Below are 17,109 nucleotides of genomic sequence, written 5' to 3'. Positions count from 1 at the left end.
TGGATTTGATTGAAATCAAATTGATTTAAATCATTAGTCAGGAAGACTCAATTTAATCATGGATTTCTGCATAAAAGTGCATTCTTGTTGGTTGTTCTAATCTTAATACATATTCTTCACAACTCAGAGATGGATGTAGGTTTCATTTTTAGAAGGTACCCACTGTACATTTTTTAAGAACTTTTCAGATTAGTTTTACAGCTATTATCAGAAAATGAATGATTGTTTGGTTATTTCATTTGCCAAAGTTAATTGAAGCAGATATTTATGAAGTCATTGGGCGGTGAACTATCTCCAGTACAACAGGATAATCATTAATATTTGGAGGATTTTCTTGCCATGTGATATTAGGAGAAGAACATCATCAGACAGACATTTAAATTGTTTTATTTAACTACAACAACAACAACATTATGTATTCTGGATTTTTTTTCTTCTTTCTTTAACTAAACAAGCATATGAATTTTTTAATTTAGTTAAACCTTCAAGTTTTTTAAAATCAGGTTTGTTTTTGTTAAAATTGTTTTTAACTAAAATAGTTAAATTTAGAAAACAAAAACAAAAATTAAATCGACTATGTCAGCCAGGTCAACATGAGAAACTTAAAATATTGGCTTCTGCAGATAACTCAGCCATCTTCACCTTCATTTTCCTGTTTGTTCATAATCTGGAAAAGAAAAACAAGCTTTCCTGCTGTTTAAGGTCCCAAACAATTTCTCAGTTTGGAATGAATTAGTCCAAGGGAAAAAAATATTTTTTCTACACTGGCAGAAGAAGCTAATGCTGTTAAAAGCGAGATTATCACTTCAACAGTCTCTGAAGCCAAGTGCTTAAGTGACTTCCAGCAGTTCACTGATGTGACTTTCTTTAAAACATCATCAGCAAACATATATTTCATGAATGGTTCACCCTTAGCCTGAAGTTTGTTATAGTTGACATTATGGAGGGATGATTGCTGGATGTTCCTGTCATAGCCAACTCTTCTTCTTCAGCAGTTAAGGTTTGACCCTGGTACCAAGTATTGAGAATGTTTGCAAGAAAATGAGCTGGAGATCGTGCTTGTCTCATTTGTTTTTTTAATGCTTGTAATTTAACTGTCATTGCATGTTTCTCTTTTTAAGATCTCACTCAGTTCCTTCGAAATTTCAACAGCGTCAGCAATAAAACAACAATTTCCCTGCATTTTGTTCAAGGCTACAGAAATAGGCTTCAGGGTACTCAGCATGTGTTCAACATTTCTCTTAAGCCCAATGTTGAGAACTTTTGCTCGGACAGTGCTATGTATTTTTTTCAGAATTTTGTTCACAAACTGATATCAGATTAGGCCAGTTCTTGCTCTAGTGCTCAAAACAGTCCACTACTAAGTTCCATCGCACGTCTTGTGGGAGAGTTAGCTTGGTTCCTCCCATTTTTTTCAGAGCAGCTGCTGCAAAGTCGTTGTTACAGAAGTATTTTGCAATTTCAACAACATTAGCTTTTATTTCTGGAACACTGATGCCTTTGGCTAGGAGGTACATCAAATGAGCACTGCAACCGTATGTTATTAGCTTGGGACTTGCTTCTAAATTTCTTCTCATCTTGAATACATTTGCAGCATTGTCTGTGACCAAGCTGCATACTAGACATTTGAAAATTTTTTTCACAGTTTGTTACAGCTTTTACTGCTACTTCTTGTAAGTATTCAGCTGTGTGCGCATTTCCTGATGTATCAGTTGTTTCTGTAAGGAAGACATTCCATTCTTCTGTTGTCACACAAGCACATATAACAGGATCATTGTGGACATTGCTCCACCCATCAAGACTCAGGTTAACAATTTTTCCCTCTAGGCCTTTTGCACGCTGCTCAATTTTTCTTCCATACACTTTATCCAGCAATTTGCCTGCGACATCTGCTCTGTTGGGTGTACTGTATCCGGGTTTTAATGACTGAACCACGTTAATGAAGTGTAGGTTCACAATCATAGGGAAAGGAGAGTTTGTTGCATAAACAAACTGGGCAAATTTTAATCAATTACCTCTTTTTGTAATCTGCTGGTTCTTATCACAAACTTATCTATGGTTGTTTCTGGATGATGGAGGGTTTTTTTTAATTTGAGAACTGCAACACTAAGCATCTTTGTTGGTATCTTCTAGACTGAGCACTGAGTCCCACTGGGTTAATAAAAAGATTAACCTAAATAATCTATACAGAAGCCCCATAAAATGGGGTCCCTAATCCATGAACTATTGGGACTCATTTACAAAACTTTTCTTAAACATTACGTGAATATATTGTCTCCTATTATAGAATTAGAATTTATATTCCCTATTCCATGATGAGATATCTTTGAGCTATAACGTGACTTAATTAAAACTACCTTAAGATAAGTTTTTTCCTCAAAAAGCATTTTATCAAAAAAATCCGATTTAAAAAAAATTTTTTTTGATTAAAAAAAAAGTAATTGATTTTTATCCACCTTGTATAATAATGAATAATATTTGCTATAGAACAGCTAAGTATCCTCATCCATAGGTCTCAGTACTTTGCAAAGGAAAGTAAGCATCATTGTCCCTGTTTTACATATGGGGAAACTGACAGATGGAGGGAGTGACTTGCCCAAAGTCACAGAATAGGGCTACAACAACACTGAATACAGCAATAGGGAAATGGCAGAGTGGGAAATAGAATCAGGTTTCCTGATTCTCAGACCAGAGTTCTATCATTTACCTGCACCAAGAGGAGATGTATTTCCCAAGTCGTTTGTCTTTAATAGTTTTGCATACCTTCAAATTAACTGATAAGTGTGTTATAAAGTTTTCAGAAGGTGTTATTGTTCAGCAGATCATTTAAGAACATAATCAGGCTTGATTAAAATGCAGATTCTTGGTACGTTTGTATGTTCGCTATAGTTAAGTCAAGGTTTATTTGGACCATAACTATTTTATACCTAATAAAATAAACCTTTTCTAAAAACTTGGGCATCCCCAACATGCATTAGTGGTCATTGTGTGCACCATAAATGTTCAGTGGAGACACTGTACTTGCATACAAATAGCTCTTAAATGGGATGGTTAATTCATTCTAAGTTTAAAAACGAATTAGAAAATCTTAACTCTTAACACAAACAAAACTTAAAAGAGTGCATAAATGACTCGGGGGATTAGTAATGGGTTATGGAGCCTTCTGCCTCTGGCTGCAGTGGGTAGTGATAAGATAAAATAAAAAAATATGGGCTTGTGTTTTTTACAAAACCTGCATTTGGGATCTTGTTCAAGTTGTGTCCTTTTAAAATCACGTACTTTTGATTGCGATCTTGCTTTTTAGTCCACTTCAGTTCTGTTGTAATTTTAACAGCTAATGCTTCACAAGCTAACATTAGAACAGCCATACAGGGTCAGCCCAATGGTCCATCTAGCCCAGTATCCTGTCTTCTGACAGTGACCAATGCCAGGTACTTAAGAGGGAATTAACAGCACAGGTAATCATCAAGTGATCCTTCTCCTATCAGCCATTCCCAGCTTCTGGCAACCAGGCTAGGGACACCCTCCCTGCCCATCCTGGCTAATAGCCATCGATGGACTATCCTCCATGAATTTACATAATTCTTTTTTTAACCCTGTTATAGTCTTGGCCTTCACAACATCCTCTGGCAAAGAGTTCCATAGGTTAACAGTTAGTTGTGTGAAGAAATACTTCTTTTTGTTTGTTTTAAACCTGCTGCCCATTAATTTCATTTGGTGACCCCTAGTTCTTGTATTATAAGCAGGACCGGCTCCAGACCCCAGCGCGCCAAGCGCACGCTTGGGGCAGCATTTTGCCGGCAGGGCCGCAGGCAGCTCCGGCGGACCTTCCGCAGTCATGCCTGCGGGAGGTCCACCGGAGCTGCGGGACCAGCGGACCTCCCGCAGGCATGACTGCGGAGGGTTCGCTGGTCCCGCGGCTCCGGTGGACCTCCCGCAGGCATGACTGCGGAGGGTTCACTGGTCCCGCGGCTCGGGTGGACCTCCCGCAGGCATGACTGCGGAAGGTCCGCCGGAGCCGCCTGCCGCCCTCCCAGCGCACCCTCCGCAGGCACGTCTGCAAGAGGTCCCCTGGAGCCGCGGGACCGGCAGTGCGCCCCCTGCGGCATGCCGCCGTGCTTGGGGCAGCCAAATTCCTAGAGCTGCCCCTGATTATAAGAAGGATTAAATAGCACTCCCTTATTTACTTTCTACACGCCAGTCATAACTTTATAGCCCTCTATCATATCCCCCCTTAGTCATCTTTTTTCCAAGCTGAAAAGTCCCAGTCTTATTAATCTCTCCTCATATGGAAGCTGTTGTATACCCCTAATCATATTTGTTGCCTTTTTCTGTACCTTTTCCAATTTTTTGGAGATGGGGCGACCAGATCTGCACTCAGTATTCAAGATATGGGCATACCATGGATTTATATAGAGGCAATATGATATTTGCTAGAGATTAATGCTGTATAGCATTTGAAAGCTGGGATTCCCAAATGGCCTTTAAATGGTATAAACTCTAGCAGTATGAGAGAGAATCCTGGAAGTGCAAAAGAGGGATACCCCCTCCCCGAAAAATAATCAACAGAAAATGGCTGTCAGAATGATGTGAGTTCAAGATCCTGCAGCTTTCCTCCTTCAGGACTAGGTAGGCCTAACTCCACACAGCTGCCTTGTGCTTGCTGCCCTAATGTGGTGCACACCCATTTCTGTTGAGAGGAGGAAGGACAGAGCCTAGCCAGGTGAGGTGAAGGGTTGAGTCTGCATCTTTATAAATAGCTTATTTTGTCCAATAGGATTTCACCCTCACTGTCCCCAGTACCTTGTGTTGGTATAGGTTTCTTTGGGGTAGGAGTGCTATACAGAGCATCCTTCACAACTTCTTTCATAGCTATTAACTCCTAACTAGGCCCTGACTGAGCAACAGAAGTCTCATTCGCTGCTCTGTCAGCTCAGAGACTGAGATCTGAACACTGCTCTCCCTTTCAGAAGTGGAAAATCCCACCTAGAAGGATGCATGTAATTGTGGGAAATGTCAAAAGTATTCTGATGTTGAGTTGATAGGCTCAGAGCTTCCACAGGCCATGTATAATGCCATACATTGGTGATATCCTTTAACAAGTTTGACATTGAAGTGTACTTGGCAAGACAAAGAGAAATAATTCTTTGAACCCCTTGGCTTGACTCTTCCCCTTTGAGTCCTATACCTTAACGGCTTTCATTGTATTGTTTTTTACACAGAGAGCTGGCAGGCTAGAGAGCCTCTTTTGTAAATTTGTCTTCCAGGTGTACCACAGGGCTAAAATAATTCGAAAGACCTTGTGTTTCAGTGTATTGCTAAGCTTTTCAACTCAAATCAGGATCACTCGCTATGAAGTTTTTATTCTGATCAGAAATTACTGTATATTAGCCCGTTCGTTTATAAGCTGACACCCCCCCCCCCAAGATGGTTAGGTAAAAATAGCAAAAACTGTATGACCCTTTCATAGTTGACCCCATATTTCAGGGGTTGGCAAACTTTGGCTCCTGGCCCATTAGGGTAAGCCTCTAGCGGGTCTGGACATTTTGTTTACCTGGAGCGTTCACAGGCACGGAGCCCCTCAGCTCCCAGTGGCAGTGGTTTGCCATTCCCAGCCAATGGGAGCTGCAGGAAGGAGTAAAGTCTTTCCCTGTTCATTGAACTTTGGTAGCTCTGTGTGCCGATTCAGAATATCCCACCCTCAAAAAGGGTGTATGTTTTCTGTGTTTGTGTGGAGCAGTGGTTTTTCCCCTTAAAGTTCAAATTGTTGTGTATTGGGCTTTCAGGAAAAGTTTTAAAGCCAGGTTGGCTAGAAAGTCAGTGATTGTGTTAGTTTATGAAGTGGTTTAGTTCTGTGAGCTCGATGTGTTGGTATTTCTTCTCTGGAAGGCTCAACTGATGAGGAAAATAGTCAACCAGAAGGAGGAATTGGAACATTCCCAAGTTTTTCCTGATGTCTGATTGGCTGTTACTGCTTGTCAGGAATTAGCATGCTGAGCTACAGCAATCCAGTTGACACATTAAATGTCTTATTCTTTGAATTTTCAGTAATATAAAGAAACGACTATATCAATAACAATCTTCTTTTAATTCTGAATTTTAGAGTTAACCCTGAATCCACCAGAAGGAATAGTAGCAGGTAAGGAGCTATATAGAACTCGTGATGTAGGTATGTGGCATTGACGGTTGTTCATAAAGCAATCATGTATCTTTTTTTTTTTTAAATAGGGCCTATGAATGAAGAAAACTTCTTTGAATGGGAAGCCTTGATCATGTGAGTTGATACTCCTTTGGAGCTAAACTTCATCTTACATTTAACTTTTTGGAGTAGCTTGTCATAAAGGAGAGCATTAATACAGAAAATCTTAATTCAGTCTTGTATATTCTTGCGTAAAAGAGAACTCCATGCAATCTGCTCAGTCTGTATTCACAGGGGGAAGTTGGGAACCTTTCTGCCATCAGACCACGATGTGAATTTCAAAACAGAACACTTGCATTTGAGTCATCTTGTGCAGATGGTCATATTGTTGAAGGAATAATAAAAGTTTGTGATGCTGGCCCAGTGAAGTAGTGTGCTGAGTGTAGTGGCATACCCCAGGGATCACTGCTGGCATCACATCAACTTAATGTGTACATAAATAACTTGGAAAACAGAATGTGTTGACTGATTTGCAGACTGTGAAAACAGGTAACTAAATTCAACAAAATAGGGACAGATTTCTCACATTATAAGCAGAAGAAAACAGACAGTTTGCCAATGTTACATCTGTTTTCCTTTCATCTCCAAAATTAATTTTCTTTTTGCCCCCTCCAGCACTTAACCAAAGTGCCAGAATGATCTGGCAAGCTCCACATTTACTGTTACGGAGTGTGAAGAAAAATCTAAAGGGGCCTTAAAACTCTGGTCAAGCTAGTAGGCCTAAAGTATTGGCCAGGTATGTTTCTGTGTATAAGGGGCCGAATGGAAAGTCCCCAAAACAGAAAAATGGCTTTCTGTGTATAAGGGGCATAAGGGGGCGGAACAATTTGCAGTAGCCAAGCTTAAGAAATATATAGCCACAATAGTACTGTTAGAAAAGTCAAACCGCAAAAAAACCAGAGTAAATAACAGGAAAGGCCAGATAAGGAAATGTGATTATTCTTTTTGCTTTTAACCTCTATTGATTTTGCAATGTATTCCAAATAAGGTAATTAAGACAAAAGTATGTGTAATTTTGTTTGTGGTTTTAAGCTTTAAAAGCTTGTGTGTTCCTTGAATCAGGGGGGCAGCTCCGATAGCTGTCACCCCCTGCGCGCTTGTATTCAATAAAGGAAGCCTCAGGCTTGTTCTGATCCAAACACAACGCGTGGTCATTTTTCCACGACAGGAGCATACAGGATCCATAGGCATTGTCTGTAGAACATATAGATGCTTACTTAGGGCATGTCTACACTTGCCATTTAAAGCAGAAAAAGTCCCTTTTTTGCGCAAAAACCATGGGAGCATCTGCATTTGCTAATGACTTTTTGCGGTGAAACTCAGAAGTTTCACCGCAAAAAGAAAACCACCTCCACGAGAGGCATACAGCTCTTACTGGTGATGCTTTTGCGGTGATGTGCAAGTGAAGACGCATTCTTCCTCTTTATACCGCTTTTAGCCTCCAGAGGATATCCCACAATGCCTAAGTGACCACTCTGGCCAGTAGCACTGCTGCTCTGATGCCAGGTAAACAGATATCCACCCCTCCCCCTGTAAAGCTCCGGGAACTTTGAAACTCCCCTTCCTGTTTTCATGGCAAGTGCTCACTTATCTGGCCAGGTGACAGTGTCTGCTGCACGAGCAAAGGGTCCCCTGCATGGAGCAATGCTGAGCTACTGGAGCTTATCAGTGTTTGGGGAGAGGAGGCTGTGCAGGGACCCAGGATGCCACGCGATCACCCCCCTCTTCCCACAAGACCCATCGTCAAACTGGAGAGAGCTGCACTGTGGGATAGCTGCCCTACAGCGCTGCTCTCATCAGCGATGGAAGTGCTGCTAATGTAAACATTCTCTGATGCCTGAAGAATTAAGTGAGTACACAAACTGGCGCTTTACTTTCACCGGTGAAACTTACAGCGCAAAAACTCTGCAAGTGTAGACATACCCTTAGCTTTCTGGGAGGAGCTCAGACAATATGGGGGTAGGCATGGTGTAATCAACACCTTCAACTTTATCCAGAAGTCAGTGGGTAGCCCATGAAGCTCGCATGGCACAGTTGTAATATGCTGCACGTGGAAAGCTGCTCTGTAGGCAGGCTACCTTGTCTAGCAATGGCTGCAGTTTTGGGATGGTATGCAGGTGTAGTCTGTGCAGAACATGTTGTAATAGTCCGATCTCGAGTTGACAAAGGAATGGCTTAGGCATAGTGAGGCCTTACATCTCAAAGGAAACGATGCACTTTCTTGCCAGTCATGTGAGAGGTTTATAACTTTTAACTCCCTTGTGGTGTAACTAGAGATGTAAATATCGGTTTTAAAAAGTTAACTGTTAACCATTAACTGAGGTCACGCAGGGGGTGCCTTCCCTTTCCCCTTCCTTAATCCTAGCCAAGAGGGCCAGGTAACCCTGAATGACACTGTACCTTGATAGCATTGGAGAAGAGGGCATGTAGCAGGCCACTCCCCCATCTAGATACGAAATGGTAAGATGAGAGCTCTGGACTTTCAGGGAGAAATGTCCCACATGGAGAATAGTGATATGAAACTTACCTAAAATGCGTCCTTTTTCCAGTGAACCATGTTCTGGGTTGGTAATACAGTGCGGCAAACTCTTCCTAACAAAAAGTTCACATGCTCTGAAAGAGTCCATGTAGAAGTTCTACCTTTTGCCAGCATTGTTGGATGCCTTTTAGGTACGTGTAACATCCGCTGGCATTAGGCAGCAAAAATAACTCCCGGGTGTGCGACGTTTCAAACGGTCATTGCGTGCACACGGGCTGAAAGTTCTCTAACAGTGCAGCTTTTAACTTCCACGTGGCCCCTCTAAAGGGCCAAACTCCCAGATAAACTTCATTCAGCTATAAATAAATAGGTATTAATCCCAAACTGGGATGGGCGTGCACTATAGGGTGACCAGGTGTCCAGATTTTATAGGTACAGTCCCGAATGTTGGGTCTTTTTCTTATATAAGCTCCTATTACCCCGCACCTCCGTCCCAATTTTTCATATTTGCTGTCTGGTCACCCTAATGCACTAGTTATAAAAACTAAGGTGGTGGTGTTGAGTGGTGGAATTGTAGGCTTTGCAAGCAACCTGATGCTTGTTCACCATCCCTGCCAACCAGCCTTTGCAAGGATACACTTACAGCATGACTTAAACTTTTAAAACATTGAAATTATTGACATCATATGAAAACAGAATACTCTCTGTTACCATGGATGTAAGAACTTACGTAGCCTGGTTTTGGTGACTGGAGCACTTGAGGTCTGCAGCCCCTCTGTAGCGTGGAGTGGGTGAAGGTGATATTTTTAATTAAAGAATGGGATCTCTGACTTGTTCTGGAAGGAGAAAACTGATCCAACCAATTACTACCCCCTGTCTTAATACAATATCAGTGGGAGTTGTGGATCCTCTGTCTCTGAAAATAAGATAATTGGATTTCTAAATATGCATTCATTGCCTAACTTTTAGGCATCCAAATCCGAAATGTTGACCATGATTCTTTATGCAGTGTCTGCTAGTTGGAAATGTGGTAGTCAGCATTCTTAGAAGTATGATCTTTGTAGTTGTGAAAGGTGAGCACACACACTAAGTAGTATTCTATAAACAGTGTGATGATCTGGTTGACTTTAGAAATCTCCCAGGGTTTGACAAACTCCTTGGAGTGAGGAAGTACTGATAACTCATTTTCTCTCCCAAATAGTGAGAGCTGTCATGGAGGACACAGATAGTGGAGAAACTTGAAAGTGTATTGTTAGGTATAAAATATTTTTGTTTCCCTTGTCGCTATAAGGCTGATGTAAATAACCAGGGACTTCTTGCTGGCACTGAAAATAAACACCCTTTAAAATGCAAACTCTCAAATACGTTTAGCTTGTGGTTTTTCTGTGAGTGCAAATTAAGCGTTATTACTGTTAAATGTATTGGTTTGGTGTGCAATACTAAAATTGCATTTTAACACTTGATAGATTTTGAAGCTGAATTGCAATAGAAGCAGAGATTCAGTTACCTTAGTCCTCAAAACTGTTTATTATAAATAAAGGTGACAAAATCTTATATAATGTTTTAATTACTTTTAAAATGAAAATTCAGTTACTACTTTATATTTGGATGTAAGCTTCCCCCTGCGTTGTGTGCAACCACAAAATTGCAACTTTGTGCTGATGCTGCATGCCGTCCAAGAAACTAAACAGACTATGAAGTGCCACTAATTAGTCTAGCCCTGTCCACGAGGGAAACAATGCAAAAAGTAAACGAGCAGCATAAATGGTGAAATGGCAAACAGGAGGCTTGACATTTTTTCATTTTGACTAATCTAAGGGACCTTCTGTAGCACATGTGAAGGACCCATCAAGTATGTCCCTTTATAAGTACAAGAGTTACAGCCAGTTAAAGTAATAGGGAGATGTGTAAGTGGGAACACTTGTTTCTCTTCTAGAAAGCAAGGACAATTATTTTTAAAATGCTGAATTCTTTCAACGCTGTGTTTACACAATGCAGCACTGCTGTAATAGTTAAGTTAAAGATCTTATTGATTTGAACTTCCCAAGTAGCTGTTTTTCAGTTCCATAAAGCCATGTGTGTTTACCTATCCCAGACGATTGTGTTAAGAGGTGTCTTTCTAACACACAAAAGTGTGTGAAACGGATCAGAGTGCACATCTGTGATGCTATTGTGACACTTGAATGCGGCTGAATTAATAGATGTCTGCAGATTGGATCTTTAGAAAAGGGGTGATTGGTTCACACAACATAGTGATAAATTGTTCCAAAATGTCAAAGGATTTAATCAAAATACTGGATGATACCTTAACGCTGTGTGGGGTCCAAGAATTTATTGTGAAAGTTCATGAATTTAATATTAAACATTTCAGGGCCTTTTTAGTATTCTGCCTTATAAACTTGAAAAGCAGTATATACCAAGAAAACTTATGCTTGTGTTAAAGAAATAGCTTAGCCCACCAAAATGATACAGAAGCACTCATTAAGAACTTTGTTAGACTAAAGATTGCTTTTTAAAATGTAAACAATACGAATTTAAGACAATTTTTCAAAAATCTCTCTTGAAAAGTAATTAGATCTGTGTTTAGACTTAAAACTTTTGTTTGGAGCAGGGCTTTTTTTACATGGAATTCCCCTTTATCAGGATCTGATGAGGTTGTGGTTTTTGGTCATTTTCCAGCTGTCACAAATACAAAAGCCATTTACAAATGTACATAGGTAATTCTGTAATCACTGATTATCCTCTCATCAGTTTGTCTCACCCTACTATTTTGGCAGACACCTGGATGATGGTTTTCACTCCATAGTGTTGCTCCTTCCACCATAAATAGCATCTTATTGATGGACTCCAGAGTTTCTATGCTCATGTTGTATATTAAACCAACAGTGCATCTTTTCCACTGTACACACACAACCCAACAGAAAAATATTTCCATTGATGATCAAAATGTAGAGAGAGCATTTTTCTTATTTTGCCTACTTGAGAACTTAGTGTTTGATTTAAGGATCTTTACTTTGTATATTTTGATATGTGGTGTTGACAGTTTGGGTTTGAATGGTTAAAAAGCTTTAACCATTTGAATCTCAGCATCTACTATCATTAAATAAGTGCCTGACCTTCCCATAATTTCCAGCAATTGTGACAATATAAATAGATAAAAATGCTTAAAAATAAACATGTCAAATTTATATTTTAAAAATCAAATTCTGCAAAGTCTTTTTACCCTGTAGAGCAATAGGCACTACACCCCATATTGTCTTTCTCAGGAGCTTTTCATGCACTTGGCTCAGAATGGTAGATACAGTAGAGCCCTGAATGCTAGAGCTCTAAGGACCTGTGAGCAGTTGCCCAATACCACTGTCTGTGATCTCTGTCAGAGAAGAACTGAACTATTCAAGCATTTTAATTTATCAGTAAATCTTCTGAAGGATGGTGTAAAGCTGTGAGGTCTCATCTAGCCTCTCTTAGAACTGTTTGTAGTCAGTAGTAATGTCCTCTGGGTCCTAAATATCATAAATTTTGTTAGGAAGTTTAAACATTAGGCACCAGTGATGCCAGGCGGAAGATGATCTCTGCTGTTTGGCTGCAGAGACAGCCATCTGAGGAGGACTGTGGTTGCTTGTGACATTCTATAGCTTGGGGGAGCATATTGTAACCCCCATATTCCTCATTTTCATATAATTGTGATCTTACATATAAAGCATGCCTTGTAAGGTATATGGGGAAAGGTTATGATCTGCTGAAAATCATGTCTCTATCCATATATGTGTATCATTAATGCATATGACGTTATGAGAATTGTGTTGTATGGTGGTCACTAAAACATGCTGTAAGTTGGGGAGTCAGCCAGGTATTAGCTCCCCAGAGGCAATAGCAAGGAAAGTAACCAATGCCCAGGCGGGGTGTCAAACAACCGATCAACAGCCATTGTCCAGCAAGGGAGCTACAATGCAATGTCTCACCTGCATGAGGCCACCCCAGAGGAACTGCTCAACCTTGCCTGGAGAGACGCAGCAATGCCCCCCAGGCATGCCTGGATTTGTGCTCCCCAAGCACATGGACTGAGGGTATAAAACAGACAGAGTGGACACATAACTGGGCCCTTCTCCTGCCCCCACCCTGCTGCAAGCAACTAAGACACTGAGAAGAAGACAAGACTCCAACAGAGGATATCGCCCCAGGTTTAAGGAACAAACCTGTATATTAAAGACTGCAGTATCCAGTGGGGTGAGAAAAACTGCTTAAATCTAGATATCAGAGGGGTAGCCGTGTTAGTCTGGATCTGTAAAAGCAGCAAAGAATCCTGTGGCACCTTATAGACTAACAGACGTTTTGGAGCATGAGCTTTCGTGGGTGAATACCCATTTCGTCATGCATCCGACGAAGTGGGTATTCACCCACGAAAGCTCATGCTCCAAAACGTCTGTTAGTCTATAAGGTGCCACAGGATTCTTTGCTGCTTTTAAATCTAGATGTTGCCCAGTCTAATAGGGATGAGAGTTTAGATTGCATGCTTATATTTTCTTTTCTTTTGGTAACCACTCTGACTTTTTGCCTATCACTTAATATCACTTAAAATCTATCTTTGTAGTTAATAAATTTGTTTGTTTATTCTACCTGAAGCAGTGTGTTTGGTTTGAAGCATGTCAGAGACTCCCCTTGGGATAACAAGCCTGGCACATATCAATTTCTTTGTTAAATTGACAAACTCCTATAAGCTTGCAGCGTCCAGCAGGCATAACTGGACACTGCAAGACGGAGGTTCCTAGAGTTGTGTCTGGGACCGGAGATATTGGCTAGTGTCATTCAGTTGCACAATTCAAGGAGCAGCTTACATGCCAGAGGCTGTGCGTGAACAGCCCAGGAGTGGGAGTTCTCACAGCAGAGCAGGGTAAGGCTGGCTCCCAGAATCGAGGATTGGAGTGACCTAGGAGATCACCGGTCCAGGTAACACCAGGGGAACATCACATTGCTAAAACCATATTTCTAGAGCTCTGCTTCCCTTAGTTACCTTGGTGGTCAACAGAGGAAAAATACCCTGTTAAATGGAATGGAAACAGTCATTTCCTCCTTCAGAAAAGCATACCTACAAAACTCCTTGCAAAACACAGAGCCGACGTTACCAGCTGCCTCATCACCAGCCAAACGTTCCTGAGCTAAGTAATTAACCACTGTGCTCTGCCAACATCCTAACTGCCTCACAGTCAGGGTTCAGACCGGGGCACAGCCCAGAGATAGCTCTGGTGCACTAGAGGACAGTCGCCTCATAACCATGGGCACTGGACCTCTCTGCTGCCTTTGACTCAATGGACCTGAAGGTGCTAGTAACCCCCTTACCTGACATAGGAGGAGCAGATGTCCAAGCTCGACAGGGGCTCCAGTTGTTCCTCTCCAGCAGAACAGTAGTGGTGGTAACTCCCTCCTCCTCCTCTCTGAAGACCCTCACCTTTGGGGTACCACAGGACCCAGACTTTTCCCATTCCTCCAGTATCTGTGTGAGGCTACTGGCGGAGAGAGCAAGATGCCATGGACTCAGCTGCCTAAAGTGTAGTGATTGCACTCAACTCTAGATCTCATTTTCAAATGACGCAGCTGCTGCCACTACTAATGTGTCAGAATGCCTACATGAAATTAGCTCTTAGATGAAGAGCAGCTGGTGCAAGCTGAATCGAGGCAAGACTCAAGTGATGCTGGTCACAAGGAGGGAAACACTTCAAAGAACTGACCAAGACATTCTCTGCCTTCCATTGAAGGCTCACAGCCACCATTTGTCAAAGAGGTGTAGCCTCAGGGACCTATCTGACTCCCTGCTAAATCTGGATGACCAGGTACCATCAGTTTCCATGTATACCAGTAGCTTCAGCCTTTCCTTCTGGATGAGAACCTGAACGTGGTGTTCCATCCATTTGTCTCCTGCAGGCTGGATTACTGTAACTCATTGTATCTAAATGTGAATACCATGCACAAGTTAGTACAGAATGCATCTGCCCGCCTTCTCCAGGACTCAGGCCGCCATCAGATCAGGCACATGGTCACATCCCTTCACTGGTTCCTGGTCAGGTCCTGATGCAAGTTTACAGCGTTAGTCCTAATTTTCAAAGCAATTAATGGATCAAGCCCCAGCTACATGAAAGACGAAATTTTGATCTGTGAACCACCATGATAGCTGTGCTCTTCTGGGACAATGCAGATCACAAAGCTCAGGACCAAGCACAGAGAGCTGGGAACAAAGCATTCTCTGGTGAGTGGGTTCCGGCAATGGAACAGTCTTCCAGAGGAGTTCAGGTGAATCCAGAGTCTGACCATCTTTAGGAAACATTGCAAAGCCTTTGTCTTTGAGAGAGCCTTTCCACCACAGCACTCCTCTTCCCAATGGGAGGGAGGAAACCTACACCTAATACATCCCAAGATGTATCGCAAGAGCGTTACACCATTGACTCACATTTAGTTTGTGATCCACTGTAACCCCTCAGATCCCTTTCCACAGTACTCCTTCCTAGGCAGTCATTTCCCATTTTGTATGTGTGCAACTGATTGTTCCTGCCTAAGTGGAGTACTTTGCATTTGTCCTTATCGAATTTCATCCTATTTACTTCAGACCATTTCTCCAGTTTGTCCAGATCATTTTGAATTTTAATCCTATCCTCCAAAGCACTTGCAGAGATTGCCAAGCAGGGAGGGTTTGCAAACTTTATAAGAGTACTCTTTATGCCATTACTGTATCTAAATCATTAATGACGATATTGAACATAACTGGGCCCAGGACTGATCCCTGTGGGACCCCACTTGATATGCCCCTCCAGCTTGACTATGAACCACTGATAACGATTCTTTGGGAACAGTTTTCCAACCAGTTTGAACCCACCTTATAGTAGCTCCATCTAGGCTGTATTTCTATTCTTTATGAGAAGGTCATGCGAAACAGTACCAAAAGCCTTATTAAGATATACCACATCTACCGCTACTGCCCATCTCCACCCCCCGGCTTGTTTTTCTGTCAAAAAAAGCTGTTAGGTTGGTTTGACACGATTTGTTCTTGACAAATCCATGCTGACTATTACCTCTTACCTTATTATTTGATAGGTATTTGCAAATTGATTGCTTGATTATTTGCTCCATATAATTGTTTGTTCCGTAGCTGGATCTCCTCAAGCAGGAATGCTTTTTCCTGGGCCTTGTGATCTCCGTTGTTCCAGAGGAGCACAGCTTTCTGAGAAAGTTAAAGATGTGAGATTTGCGTGATCAAAAGATAGTTAGTTAGTTAGTTAGTTATTAGCCATGTTTCGGATGGCTATGTTGAGGCTCTGTGCAGTATCACAACAGTTTAGCTTGAGAAGTGGTGACTTCAAGCTGAAACTATGGGGAGGCATGTAGGTGGGCAGAATGTAGTTCCCGGTGTGAACTTTGCTGAGGGGGACTCCAGGACTTATCTGTAGTGACATATCTTTTGTGATAGTTGGTTTTGCACTTCATTTGAAAGATGCCATTTCCAGCAGCTCCCTAACACTGGAGCATTGGATCCATACTGTACTGACTAGAAGGAAAGAGCACCAGTCGCTGTGGTGCCGTAATAACTTCCGCGTCATCAGGGTTTTTCCTGGAGGTGTCCAACTACTCTCCACACCCGACTGATTAGAATGGGAAGTCAGACAAGATCATAGCATAAGGTGTTGAAGCTTCAAATGTTGTGGAGTGCTGTGAGATCCTTTCCATACCAGGTGGTGGGATTACCAAACGGCTGCTTAATTTTAGTGCTCTTGGCATACTACTTGAACTTAATGGGATTCTGTCAAGTTGTTTAGGTCTAAAAATCACACCCTTCTTATGCATTTCATAGTAGAAAATCCCATCTTGGTTTCACTTCATGGTTTCCCTTTGAACTTGATCTCCGCAGCAGCGAATGACTAAAACAAAAACAATTGGCATGTTTAACAGAAGTCCTAAAAATGGGGCATATGATCATGCATTAGCATATCTGAGCAGAGAAAGCCCCAGGGTTGCATGTTGCTTTCAAAAGGGAATGGGAGGCACCAGAAACCTCACACACTTTCAGGAATTTAACACACAAATGTATTTAAACTATAACCAGAATAAATGTCAGCTCGTGGTGGTTATTGCTGAAGCACAGGACTGAATTACTCTGACTAACCATGAGGAAGGCAGGTATGACTGTGGTGTAATTTTGATTCTCGCTGGCTATTTATGCATTTCTCTGATCTTACAGTAATCTGAGGAGCAGAAAGTGCATGTCTAGTGTCTATGTTCATCGTTCTCACTAACCTGTCCAGCCTTTCTAAATCCCCACACTTTTGTGGAGCAATCCTACTCAGTTCTTGTGGTTTGTAGACCTTGAACTTCAGTCTACAGGCCAACTAAGAGGGCAGGACAGCACCTGCGGGCTATAAAGGACAGGGAGAATCAGGTACAGAAA

General features: G+C 41.6%; 1 protein-coding gene across 1 annotated transcript in view; it reads left to right on the top strand.

The window, feature by feature from the left end:
- The window catches only part of UBE2G2 (ubiquitin conjugating enzyme E2 G2), a 41,390-nt gene that overhangs the window by 11,072 nt on the left and 13,209 nt on the right, over positions 1-17,109 (top strand). Inside the window, exons 2-3 of the mRNA XM_045030644.1 lie at positions 6,104-6,139; positions 6,229-6,274. Of these exons, the coding sequence (XP_044886579.1) occupies positions 6,104-6,139; positions 6,229-6,274 (82 nt within the window). The remainder of the gene's footprint in view (positions 1-6,103; positions 6,140-6,228; positions 6,275-17,109) is intronic.

Source organism: Mauremys mutica, chromosome 9 (genome assembly GCF_020497125.1).
Source record: "Mauremys mutica isolate MM-2020 ecotype Southern chromosome 9, ASM2049712v1, whole genome shotgun sequence".
NCBI classification, from domain to species: Eukaryota; Metazoa; Chordata; order Testudines; family Geoemydidae; genus Mauremys; species Mauremys mutica.
This window is presented reverse-complemented; position numbering and strand designations above follow the sequence as displayed.